We start from the raw sequence: 13,958 nt of genomic DNA on the forward strand, positions 1-13,958 counted from the left end.
TGCAATGTGTAAGGTTTTTTATTGATTATCCTGGTTAATGTGCACCAGCGCCAATATTTCAACCACAGTGATCCTGTCTGTGAATATCCTATACTATTGCAATCCCTTACTTTGTTATTGATTGAATATACGGATCCGGATCCTGTTCTTCTTTATACCTTTAAAAAGAAACCTTCCTTAATCCTGACATACACGTGATATGCTTTGGGCGAATGTTATCTAGCTTCTATACGGGGCCTGCGGGGTGGCGGACTATTGTTTTTCATGGTATGCTTGACTTGATTTGACCTAACCGTACTAGCGGCCAGCCGTGATGGTTGTAGGCCCATACCTGTATCTGATTAATGTAACAATAAAGGTTTACCAAAAAAAAAAAAACAGTGATCGGAGGTGCTCCCTGCTTGTGTGAGTGGGGTAGGTTCAATTCCCCCACACAGTGGGAGGTGGTTGATCTCAGTGCTCCTGATTGGATCTGAGTAATGGAGCGAAGTCCTCATGACTTCCTCTGACTTCCTCAGGGTTGGTCAGGGGGCAGGTCTTGAGGAAAAATTGCAGCTTTCATTTTCCTGAGCAATGGCTCAATGTTTTTACAAAATGTAATATTGGCAGCCCCACTTGGCTTATGGGATTGCCATGGTACTTCCAGGCAAGACGTATACTTCCCCAGTGCGATCACTGACACCACGGCCGCCCTTGCTGGCATATGGGGTTGCCATTCATGATCACACAATTCTTGGCACTTTGTCACACAGTCACTTCTACAATGGACCCCTCTGGAAAACGGGGTCACCGCAATAAGGTGATATGGGCTTGTCGCTCCCCACACAGAACTCAAAATATAGCTAAGTCCATGGAAGTCCTCTCCTGGCATACAGGGGTCACCAAATCACTCCTCCACATGGGCAACAGCCCGGTCTGTGCACAGCCGCCTCCTCACACCTCGTAACAGGAGTCCTCTTAGCAGGGCTCCCTACTGGACCTCAGTCCCTCCAATGCTCTCCTCCTCCTGCTCAAAGGGCATACCAATTTTGGCAAGAAGGAAGGCACTGGTGCTTCAGGTTCCAGAGCAGGTAGTCTGGGTTTCCCTTGGTGATGTCCTCTCACCCAGGGAGAGACTAGAAAGCATTGACCCCCTGGTCCTGGTTATAGTCAGAAGTCTTACAGAGTTTCCCTTTCTCACACAGCCCATCTAGATGCTTGACAAATGACAAATTTAGGGGTCTCAACCTCCACTTCATACAGACTATTTCTAGACACCAAATGTGTTTTCTGGTCTGGATCTTTGAAGTTTTATGTTTGGGTTTTGCTTCTTCGGAAGTGTATACTTTTCTCCCTCTTCTTTCTCTTGAAAGGCTGTCTCTCACAGAAGGAGAGTCTCCGAAACTGATAGTCCCACAACAAAGGCCATGGGAGTAACAAGAGTTCACACCTAGATGTCAGTCACAGTGATATGTGCATCAAAACATTAATGTCGGGCTCCCAACCTTACTCTTTACGGTTCCCTTATCATTCCCATCTCCTTCCTGAGAGGTGTCCTAGGCGTTTCCCTTGTGATCTATCACTGAGTCAAAGAGCACCATTCTGAAGTGTGCAGAGGGAGTTTCTCCCTCCCTTCCCCCGGTTTGTCTCACCTAGCTCACAGAAATGCAGTAATACACAAATCTGTCTGGAGAGATTCCTCTACTCCTCGTGTATCCACCAGGACTGGGCTTCCCAAAATGGAACCGAACCCAAGGTCCTCCATGCACTGTACCATTGCAGGCACACTTTGCACTCAGTGTTCATATTGGGCATACTGTCCAGTACTGTCACGTCTATGTATTGTACCACCAGAGGTGCACATATATCCAGCACACAATCACTCTGTGCACACTGCTCAGTACTGTATCCTTTTCTGTATTGTGCCATGGTATGCCATTTACAAATACACACACTGCCAGCACACAAACTCACTACGAGCGCTGCACAACAGTTCATACTTAATTGATTGTATTTATCGTAAGCATACATACACACAGCACATGCCTTCATTGCGTATGTACTCCACAGCACTACATCTCTTATTATGTAATGTATTCCTCTCTGGTATACATATACTCAGTACATGGACTAACCATGCTGTACCCTTCCCAGGCAAGAATACATCCAGCGCAGTCGCTACTACTGTGCTGCGCAGCAAACTACATGCAACTAACGTCGGCCAAGTGTGAGATAAGCACACAGCACCAGGACTTTAAAAAAGTGAATGAGACTGCAGGCCTCACTCCAGTGACACTGGGTAAAAAGGACCTGTTTATCCTACTGATTGCTGCGTGAAATGATGCCACCACTGTGCTTGTGCTGTTCTTGAAGGCAGATGCCTTCTACCACTATGAGGGTAGCACTTCGGGCACTCCTCCCCGTCCAGCAAGCCTGTAATCCATGAATAAGGCCTATGTCATGGCCCACACACATTATCCATGCTTGCCTATGACAACTAAAATCAACACTAGGGATCCAGACAACAGTACAGATGGGCACTCAGGGAAGAGGTACGCCTCTTTTACAATGCAGTGGACTTTTCTGTCCAAACAGAATTAATTTCAGCAGCACAACAAATCCTTAATGACTGTAACCAATATGCTACCATACTCACTATGTCTTCAAGCATGTCTCGGAGAGCTCTTGATGCTAGAAGAATGCATATCATTGTGAAGGCGATTATCCAGGAAAATGGGGTAATATCAGGAATAGTCTGAAAATAAAGCAAAGATGAGGCATTAGAAGTCTTTACTCTGCTAATCACAACTGAAAGTGCTAGAAGGACACTGATGCAGTTCCCTTCTCATGTAGACCAATTTGGTAATGTCATTTAAAAATTGCACCCTGATGTAATTTAGTTTTAAATTACATTTACACAGGGTGTTTGTATGTAGTGTTTTTGCACCTGATTTGCAAACCGTGCAAAAGGTGATGTGGGGCAGCTTTAGTGGACATTCATAGGGAGAGGATATGTACAGGTGCAAGGGTTATTTGGTGGAATGGCCCCACTTGACAATTATTCCTGTGCCTTTCTAGAACCACAGCACTGCCTTGCCTGTCCCACTCCACCCCTTTTCCTGCACTATTCACTGCTTAGCTCCACCAGCACTGGAGCTGTTTCCACGTTGGCATACCCGTTGACCCCCACTATTACCACTTATATTCTTTGCTCGCAAAGCAACCCTTCATCATTAACGACGCCCCATGTTGCCCTTCCCCTATTCAGCCCAACCCAGTGCTCTGTATTTTCCCACCTTCAGTCTCACTTAATGGGAAGGGTTGTGCTGCAGCAGACTACAAGTGAGAGAACCACACGATTTCCAGTTTCAGGATGTCCGGTCAACTGAACATTCTGTAGCAGGAAATCCTGCTTTGTAGTGGCAGCGCTTGTGTGTGTAACTTCACCTTGGGACTAAGTCAGGCAACGGAGGAAAGTTCCTTTACTTTATGGGTGAAACTTCACCCGACTCTATACAAAACATGTGAAATTACTCTCACTAAGGGGCTTCTTTTGAAGTTGTCGAACGGAGTTTAACCGCCTGACAAATCTTGAAATGTTCATCAGCCTGATGAACATTTCAACTATTCACAGGAATTGCCATTAAGGAGGCTCCTGCCAATGCATTAGAATTTTGCTGTATGCTCCATCAAACATGGCGGAGAAGTATGGGAACTTCTTTTTTTTTTTTAAACAAAACCCCAAGGTGTGGATATTTGTTTTTGAAAATAAAAAAACCAAGCCCCCCCCCCCACACTTGCCATGGGAGTCATCTCCCATTGCGGAGGGGGTGTGGGGCATTTTTCGTTTTTTACTGCCACTCACCTCCAGGGTTTGCTTGGCAGAGACTGCAGTAAAAAAGCGGCTATATGTTTGCCCATCTAAACTGGGCAAGCAGACATATAGCCAATTCTCAGGCCATTGGAGAGGTTTGGACATGGTGAAGACGAAGTAGTCTCTGAGGTGGCTAAACTATTATCCACCTGCAACTAAATTTGGTGGGCGAACCGTTATCTTGGCGGTAAGGATACTCCGTTGCTGTTGCGCCAGAGTATCCTTACTCCCAAGAGATAAATCTGGCCATAAGTTTCCAGCACCTTTAATGCTTCTGTTACTACCTGATATTAAATGTTTTGTGCTCACAGATTCTACCAGAGAAAAGATGTGAGTAAGAACAATTTCCATTCAAAAAAACAAGGGCAAATAACATTTGCATGATGTTTTAGCATTAGTGTACAGGTCTATATAAGTTCAAGAGTATTCACAAAAAATGCAAGCTATTCTTTTCTTAGAGCTGTTTTTAAAATTGATAACTGTCTAATTAAAAATTAGATAAATGGCTCATAACATCCGGTCCATTAGAGTACAAAAATGGTGTGATTGCATATTTCCTGCGTTGCTTGTTGTGGATGATGGGTGCTTCCTGGAAGCATAATTTGCTTTGATGTAAAGGAGGATAATCTAATTTTAAAGAAAATTTGATCTTCAGACCATAGAAGTACATAATCGAAGACCATTGACATCTTATCATTTCATTGGCCAAAGCAATTAGGAGCTAACCTGACTTAGGCAAAAGTAGTAAATGAGCATTTTGTCTTTGTAAAAAGAAGCAAAGGTGCACTACCCAAGATCATTCTATCACCACAAATAAGTCAATTGTCCATATCCAGAGAACAGAAAAAGTCTTCAGTGTTTCTCTTTTTTTCTTTCTTTTTTATTCTGAGAAAAACACAGCAAAGCGAACAGCTGACATGTTTCATCCATATACAGCACTTTTTCAGGGCACTAAGTTAGGAAGGGGTCAAGCCCCTCCAGATATTTGAAAAGGGGGTGTTTTTCCTTATGACAATCGTACCCCGTCCAAGGAAATAATATCTTAAAAACGTAGCGCTGTACTTGGCTTGGCAACAATAAATAAACACCAACCATGTCACGTCCCAATAAAGGCGTTCTATTCAGCCTAATCTCATCAGTTTTCAGGAATGGAACAGCGGCGAGAGATATCAGGGTGCAGGCATTAAGGTGCAGGCGGGCGCTGTGGGACGAAGCAGCAAGAACGGCAATAGCATTTTGTCTTTGTTGATGCTTGCTTTCTCTTGTCATGGGTTTTGCAAAACGTTATCACTGGGAAGGCTGCTGAGTACTAGTCAGTCAAAAAACACTTTGGCTAGAAGTAAAAACATATTTTTGGTCTCTAAAAGCGCTCATTTTTATGGTAGTCACTGGCACTGAAGGGAGCTACTTGTGTGTGTATGTGCTCCTTGTGAAGGAGCACAATGCCATCACTCACAGTGAAGGTAGCCAATGTCTGAAGTGCTCTAACCCACGACTATTCTATCCTGTACAACTTGTAAAGTGCATGGCTACCCAGAGGCCTCTCAGTGCTAGAACCAACCCAGCACTAGAAATCTGCTAAGGAATGGGAGGGAGATAGCTCATGAACAACCAGGTTTTCAGATCATTTCTAAAACGGAGTTCCAGGTCCATTTGGTGTAATTCAATAGGTAAAGAGTTCCAAGGTTTGGGGGCTAAATAGGCTGAGCGGTCTTCCCATTTTGATCTGAGAATCCTTTGGAAAAATTAGAAGGCAGGCTGAGCACAATCTAAGTAGCCTACCAGGGGTATAAGGTGAGGATAAAGGCTGCAACAACACAGGGCTCTTGTTGTGAAGTACTCTGTGCAGAATACAAAGGGTCTTGACTGCACCCACATTTTTACCGAGAGCCAATGACATTTACCTAATTCCTTTTTGGCAGACTGATGCCTCAGGATGTTCAAGAGGAGGTGAGCAGAAACATTTTGAACAACCTGCAGCCATTTTAGTACATATCGAGGGGAGCCAAAATACCAAGAGTTGCCATAGTGAAGGCATGCAATTATCAGGGCCTGAATAATCAGCCTTCAGCACGGGAAAGGGAGGAGGTCCAGGATGTTTTTGAGCATTCTAAGAATGCCGTAAGAGCTTGCTGCAAGTTTATTTGCTTGACAGTCCATGGTGAGGTTGTTATCAAGCCAAATGCCCAGGCTCTTTATCTGGCTTTTTGGGCTCTGAAGACTCCCAAGACAGTTGGGCCAAAGTGTTGGCATCTGAATTTTAATATTGTTGCTCAGCAGCATGACCACTGTCTTGTCTTCAATGAGTTTCAGGCTACAGTTTGCCATACAGCTGACCACTTCCTGTAAACAGGGTGCCAGTTGGAGATGATTGGAGCTGGCTTCTGGAGAAATTGACATGACTAATTGGGTGTCATCAGCGTAGGAGACTAAGATCCACCCAAAACAATTGTACAAGTTCTGCCAAGGGATGCATATTTAGCTTGAAGAAGGTGGGGATCAGGGCTGAGCCCTGGGTCAACCTGCAGCTCACTGGAAGACTGTCTGAGTAAGAGGACTGGTCTAACACTTAGAAGGTTCTACTCTCAAGGTAAAAAGTGAGCTATTTCAGTGCCCTGTCTTCAATGCCTTCATCTGAGATTCTCTAAAGGAATATGACATGCTCAACAGTGTTAAAAACTTCACTGAGATCTAAGAGAATAATGGTTGTTCAACCACCTTGGTCAAGGAGCCATATTAGTTCCTCCACCACAGCCAAAAGAGCTGTTTCAGTGCTGTGTTGTAGTCGGAATCCCATTTGGGTGGGGTGGAGGATTTTGTTGAATTCAAGGAAGATTGGAAGACGCTTGTGTACATTTTTCTCCAAGAGCTTGGATACTCTTGGCAGCAGAGAAATCGGCTTATAGTTGCCCAGACTTAGGGATCTAGGCTGAGCTTTTTTAATAGTGGTTTTGACACTGCTGCTCCATGCTGTATACTGTGTTGCAACACTCTGCAGTGCAACCCCTGGCGCGTTTGCAGAGGAGGAGCTAATTCCCCTTGCATACTGGGGGTCCCTGGGGGGCAACTAGCCCACCAGGAGCCTCCAGTATAAGCCAGGGGGCTGCATTGCAGAGAGGTGTAATGAGGCCACACCCTTTTTTACACCTCTCTGCAACGCAGCCCCCGGGCGTGTTTGCAGAGGGGGAACTAATTCCTCTTGCATACTGGGGGTCCCTGGGGGCTAACTAGCCCACCTGGAACCTGCAGTATGCGCCAGGGGGCTGCATTGCAGAGAGGTGTAATGAGGCCACACCCTTTTTTACACCTCTCTGCAGCACAAACCCTGGCATGTTTGCAGAGTAGGAAGTAATTCCCCTTGCATACTGGGGGTAACCGGGGGCCAACTAGCCCACCAGAAGCCTCCAGTATGCGCCAAGGAGCTGTGTTGCTTTGCCCCGGGGGCGGCAGTCCCCGGGGAAGTGTGGGGGGGGATTGTGGACCCCCCACACTTCTGTATCACTATGCCCCCACGATTTGGTCCCCCCGGAGGGTAATTTTTAAAAAGCAGACCAGGTTTAAAAAAAAAATGTGGTCTTTTTTGTCCTTGTGGGACCACCTGGGCAGGTCTAGAGTGTCAGGGTGTATCTACCCTGCCCCCTTTTTGTGTTCTTCACATTTGTTTTTTTGCTTTCTTTTGCCTTTGTCCATCGAGCACAAGATGGATGACAACACTTCCTGGTTAGAAGTGTTGACAGCCAATGAGCATGCAGCTTTCTCGGGAAGGCATGCTGATTGGCTGCCACTGTCTGTCAACACTCCAAACCAGGAAGTGTTGGCAGGCATCTTGTGCCTCAGTACACACCACTGGATTCAAGCAAGCCGGGCTGAAGACGGCTGGAATGCCAGAAACCGGTCCTCTGAAGCTTGTTTCAGGTCCAGGGAAGGCATGGCTTGGCAGTTCGGGCTGGACTGTTCCCATGAGGCACAGGGTCAGACTGATTTGCATATGGCCATGTCTGAACTGGGGTGGTGTGGAGTGCAAAACAACGATGGATTTAGGCCCAGATCTCTGTACTGGGGTGAATGTATGACATTGTTCTGCATTCTGTCCATCAACTGTGGTTTTTGCATTTGTCACCCCGAGTGGGATGGGTATGCTCAGACATGAATCCCATGCTCTCCACACCACTGGATTCAAGCAAGCCGGCCTGAAGACAGCTGGAATGCCAGAAACCGGTCTTTGGAAGCTTGTTTCCGGTCCAGGGAAGTCATGGCTTGGCAGTTCGGGCTGGACTGTTCCCATGAGGCACAGGGTCAGACTGATTTGCATATGGCCATGTCTGAACTGGGGTGGTGTGGAGTGCAAATAAACGATGGATTTAGGCCCAGGTCTCTGTACTGGGGTGAATGTATGACATTGTTCTGCATTCTGTCCATCAACTGTGGTTTTTGCATGTATACTGTTTTGGGCGGGGTGGAAACATGTGAATGACACAATAACAGACCAATGGATGAAAAGGGCTGACTGGAAGACCCTATAAGTAAGTATAATATTCTTATAATTTTAGTAAAATCAAAAGGTATTGACTAACGCTAGACCTAAAAAAATATATGGTAGGGTATAGATGGACCCGGCACTATCCTCTGCATACCAAATCACAATAATGGTTGAAAATGCTTACTACTATTGTATTCTACTGAGGGCCTGCTTACGGGTTGCACAAAACTGATGGGGTGGCAAATCAGCACACATAATATACATTAAAATGCAGTAATAAAACACTAGTACCATGCAATTATGGGTTGAAGCCAATGGAATGGCAAATGAACATGTGGAACTGAATTCACCAGTCAAAAAACCACATGGAATTCCCAAATCCATTGGGATGAAGGAACAACTTACTTACTTTTGGTAACACTCTTTCTGGTAGATACTCTATCTGATTGCAGATTCCTCCCCTTTTATCCCATGTCTGACTGGATCCAGAAACGCCCTAGATTCAATTGCAAGATCCATGGAGGAATGATGATCTTAGTTTCAGGCAACAGTCTGCCATCCAGCTGGCCACTTCCTGTAACCAGGAACTCGCTAAACAGCTTGCCGTAAATATTGTTTATAAAAGTTATTGCCCCATTGGAGTGAATGATAGAAAATATACAACCAATGTGACAATATATTTGTAAATGATATCTATGACAAGTCAATAATGTCAGATCACATTTCTATAGCAATATTCTTACATACAAATGTGCCTGTGGTTGCTGGTGGAAGGCACTGGCAATCATTTGTTTGAGAGTCAAACTTATTTTTTATCATCAAAGTTAGACTCAGTTGAAGAGAGAGATAGCCACAAAAGGGAGAAAGAAGAAGGATGAGAAAGCTGGGAAAGCATTGACAAAGGGAAATGGATGAAAAATAACCTGCAAGAGTGAGCCAAAGAGAGACCATGTGGGGTGGTGAAAGAAAGAGGCAAGAGGTGGGCTCAAGACGAGGAAGTTTTTATATTCGCGAACACGAACAATAATCATTCCGGCAGTCGGCGTCTAGGAAAAAAGTTGGCTCCCTACGCTTTTACAAACTGAACACTACAACAGTGTATTATTTGTAGTTCTCCCACACTTCATTGGAGCACTATGCTCTGTAAGGGCAGCATGATATGAGCGTTTATTTACCTGGAGAATGATTATGAATGTGAAGTAGATGATATGGACTTGATGATACTGCTCCAGTAAGTTCAAAGGAATGAAAGTCAGGACATTATATTTGGAGGACTTGATAGAATTTCCCTGTAAGAAAAACAAAGTACATAGCCAATGTCATTATGAGTATTCTCTTTCTCAAAAAGCGCCATGTGTGTTCAAATCACTCTCAATTTGATCAGTGAGTCACGACAGAGAAAGACAAGGAGGGATTTAGGGACTCAAGGCCTCAAGCTGATGCGTTAGGCATGGATTATGATAAACACTATACGGTACCTCAGTCAAGCCATAAGTTGATCTTTTGTGTGGAAATGACAACTTTTGAAATGCTCTTCTATGAGTCTAATTCGACATACTTCTACCTTGAAAGTGTTGAGTCACTTGTGAGGAAAACTTTTGCTCTCTCATACAAAACGCTCATGTGTTAATGATGTAAAACAGACTAATAGAGCTTGTGACAAAACCACATCCAGTTTCAACATGGACTTACAATTAAAAGAGAAAAACTATGCTCAGACATAAGCAAAGCCAATGCAGTAAACTTGGTGAAATACAAGAAGGCTAATAGTTTTGAACTATGTGAAACTTTGTATGCATTACTAAAACTAGGCATAAACATACTCCTAGATCAGTGATGAGCTTGATACACAAAGAATTAGTAAATCTGAACACGAGAAGGATTGCACTTTCCCATTCACAGATTTATACCCCAAAGCTGATTCCCAAGAGTCTATGACATTCTCTAGGCAAAAGTGCAATTTTTAGGACTCACCTAGACAAGGTATGCATTGTCGCGAGACTTTTTGCTTTGTATCAGTGTGCTCAAAGACACCCATTGCTTACCATTGGTTGGCTTCATTGTCACTTTCATTTGCTTGCTTCTTATTGGTCAGCTGCCTTAAGCGTCCTTCCTCTTTGTGTGTTTATCCCTTGGTTGGAGCAAGGATACATTGAGTGGGTTTTTCCACTGCTCATTTATTATGTGCTACTTTATTTTAAGCTCTCAGTTCGTCTTTTTCAGCTGGCTCCCTTGTGTACTTCATCCCACCAGGTATTCCTCCTCTGATTGTCTACTTGCCCCACTCGACCTCCCTTCTTCATTGTCCATGTTGACTTGCCCCCAACCTCTCAGCCTTTCTCTGTTTGGTGCCCGTGTTGGCTTGCCCCCTCCCTATCTCCCTTCTTCCGTTCGTTATCTGTGTGGGCTTACACCACCCCTCTTGCCCTCTCTTGTCTGAGTTGACCCCCTCACACGCCATAACAAAAAAGGCGCTGTGATGTGGACACCACTGCCATGGTCATAGCGCGTTCCCCCACACCCTTCTCCCTTCATTTTGCCTTCTCCTACCTCCAGGTTGCCTCCGCTCCTCCCTCTGTCATGCCAACAATAAAAAGCAAGGCACTATGACACAGCCATCCCTGGCCACGTCATAGCACTTATTTAAACTTTCAGCTATTCTTCACAGCAGCCATGCTTCTGTACAAATGGCTATAAAACCTTTCACCTGCTGACTCTGCCAATGCTTGTTATATCTTTCCGCCCTGGCGTGAAAAAAACATTGACGATCTGTGTTACCTCAACCTTAGAAATTGTTTTGGAGTTTGTAAGATTGTGGTCCTGTATGAATGAGTGGTGTGTATGCGAGTCAGTGTGTCAGACAGGGTAATTGTTGTTTCTTCACCTATTTTATAAAATATATAGTACATTTTGGGCAGATTGGAAAAATTATGTAATTCACTTTTGCACTTCTAAGATTGATTGGATTATTACCAATGTTAATGAATTGATGTACACTTTAGAAAAAGATCGAAAAAAGAAAAAAACTGTTTTAAATAATTTTGATAAACTTACTAAAAAAAGAAATAAAATATTTCTAATGAAAGAAAAGATATTGTTGTCCCTGTACAAAATTGAAGGCTAATTGTTGTATTTTGAGAGCAACGCCATACGAGAAACTAAGACTAGACCATGGGGGAATCTTGTTATATTTGTATATCTTTCCGGCATATACCTCTGTCATGCATCCCTAGTAATATAGATTAGCTGACGGTAGAAATAGCCCGTTGTAGTGTTATTCGTGAAAAGAAAATATTCAAGTATGTTTTTTAAATGTCCTTTGACGTAAAAACCGTATTTGTTTGTGAGGACGCGTTGCTTCCCCCAAGCCTATGAAATATCAAGAAGTTTCTGCCCTTTTATGATGTCGAGATGACCCAGGACCAATTTGCAACGCTTCGTAAAACAAATGTACTCAATTTTTACAGTACTTGTGGGAGAAGGAACAGCTAGCAGTTCAAGGATCCCTATAAAAATGAAAAAGGAGCAAAACACATGTTTTTACGTTTCTTAATTTACCGATTTCTTTATAATTAGAAGTAGCAAATATCTTTCTTACACATCGGAAGGACATTGGGATGTGCGCCCTTCTTTGCGATTCGTAAGGAAAAGTACCAACGCTTTCAAGGCGCTCGCGCAGGCACTCAAGTTGAACTCAAACGTTACCAACTGTCACTATCGATCAGTAACTGTTCACACATTTTGGAAGCTGTCCCTAAAGCAGTAGCAGTTGTGGACATCGAAGGATCAGACAGCGGTTCATCGACCTCCCCGATGTGACTGTAGCAATGTGCCACTACAGCCACGAAGGGGCAGGGATTGCAGTACTGACCCTTTGCTAACGCAGAGAATGAGAACTGCTTTCCATTGCAGTCCTCCCCTTCTGTGTCTTCAGCTGGTTACACGTTTTCAGAAGATGAATCCTTCCAAATGAATATTAGGGAAGCAGGATTTCGGTGAATTCTTACAATAAACCTTTCCATGCTGTGCTGGGTTTATAAATAGGTCCAGTGCAAATAACTGAGCAAGGAGGCATCACAGACGATTTGGAAGCTGCTATGATGCACTGCTATGATTCAAGTTGAAAATGATCAATTTGACCACAGATCTTTACCTTTTTCTAATGTAAATAGCTAGCTTATCAATTCGGCTGCCAATTACTGTCTACTAGTCTGCTACTATCGGTAGTGGGCAGAGTCCACTTGAAAAATGTGAAAAAAAACAGAGTTCAAGACAAGGGGCCGGTTTGAGGTAAACTAGATTTGAGGGAAATAATGCGAAGATGAGCAAAATTATGGATTTTTTGTTAAGAAGCAAGCATGCATCACATAACAAACTGTGTAATCAGGATGTGTGTTTATATCAAGGATCTGAACAAGAGCAAGAAATGTGTTACTTACCTGTAACTGCAGTTATCCAGTATTGGTATCTTTCATAGATTCACATGCCTGAATCATTCCCCGTCGTCGGGATGGGAGTCCCCGGTACATAACACAAGTAATGTCTCACTAGACATATAAAGAGATAGGCAAAGGCCTCACATTAATAACATATCCATGTCCTTTTGTAATGAGGACCAAACTCTAGAGAACACCAATAAGCTATCACCACCTTCTGGAACCTTCCTGGAAGGAACTCTAGTCCCTCAGATTTTCGTAAGCACAGTGCTAATTAGAGGTATCACTGACAGAACCAGGCGAGACCTCCCGGGGGAGGTGGGTGGACTGCATGTGGATCTATAAAAGATACCAATACTGGGTATCTGTAGTTACAGGTAAGTAACACATTTCTTATCCAGTATTAGGGTATCTTTCATAGATTCACATGCCTGAATCAGAGTAGCAAGTAATAAGTATATTTTGAATGGCACAGAATGTACAAGTTCACCAAATAAGAACATATCAATGTGAAAATAGCAAGTATCAAACTGCAATCAACGAAAATACAATGGAGAAATGTGCGTATAAACAGAAAGGATGGTGGGATGAAAAGAAGGCTCACCTCTTATTGAAATAGATGACGTAACACCACCTGTCCCACTGCACAAATTTAGGATTAGTTTGCAGTATAACCCTATGATGTTTGAATTAAAGAAAAGGGTCTTGAATCGAAAATGCATGAAGCTCACTTACTCACCTTGCAGAGGTAAGGGCTGGAAGGAGTGCAGTCTTCCAAGAAAGAAACTTGAGATCATCTCTGTGTATCGGCTCAAAAAGGTGCTTCATAAGCTGAGCAAGAACTGTGTTGAGTTGCCAAGTTGGAGGCGGGGAAATTAAAGGAGGAAAAATCCTGAATAGGCCTTTGAGAAATTGTTTAATCAATCTACTGGACCAAAGAGAAGGCCTGCAGAAGATCTCCTGAAACAGGATATTGCTGCCAGGTGAACTTTAATAGAGGCATGAGCAAGACCTGAAGTCGCCAGATGGAGAAGGTAAGGCAATATTTGTTCTGGAGAAGATGAAAGAGGGTGTATATTTGCTCACTTACACCAGATGCAGAACCTCTTCCATTTTAAGGAATATGTTTTGTTAATACTGTCGGCTCGAGCCCGAGCCAGAACTGCCGGCAGTCTGGAGGAATGTCTAG

At 43.7% G+C, this 13,958-nt stretch overlaps 1 protein-coding gene across 1 annotated transcript in view; it reads right to left on the bottom strand.

Annotated features, from left to right (window-relative positions):
• LOC147690325 (phospholipid-transporting ATPase IK-like) overlaps nucleotides 1-13,958 on the bottom strand; it is a 1,699,388-nt gene that overhangs the window by 1,357,240 nt on the left and 328,190 nt on the right. The window contains exons 3-4 of the mRNA XM_086937963.1: nucleotides 9,509-9,622; nucleotides 2,636-2,734 (exon numbers count right to left, since the gene is read on the bottom strand). Coding sequence (XP_086794089.1) covers nucleotides 2,636-2,734; nucleotides 9,509-9,622 — 213 coding nt within the window. The remainder of the gene's footprint in view (nucleotides 1-2,635; nucleotides 2,735-9,508; nucleotides 9,623-13,958) is intronic.

The sequence above is a fragment of the Lissotriton vulgaris genome, chromosome 9, assembly GCF_964263255.1.
Source record: "Lissotriton vulgaris chromosome 9, aLisVul1.2, whole genome shotgun sequence".
Lineage (NCBI taxonomy): Eukaryota > Metazoa > Chordata > Amphibia > Caudata > Salamandridae > Lissotriton > Lissotriton vulgaris.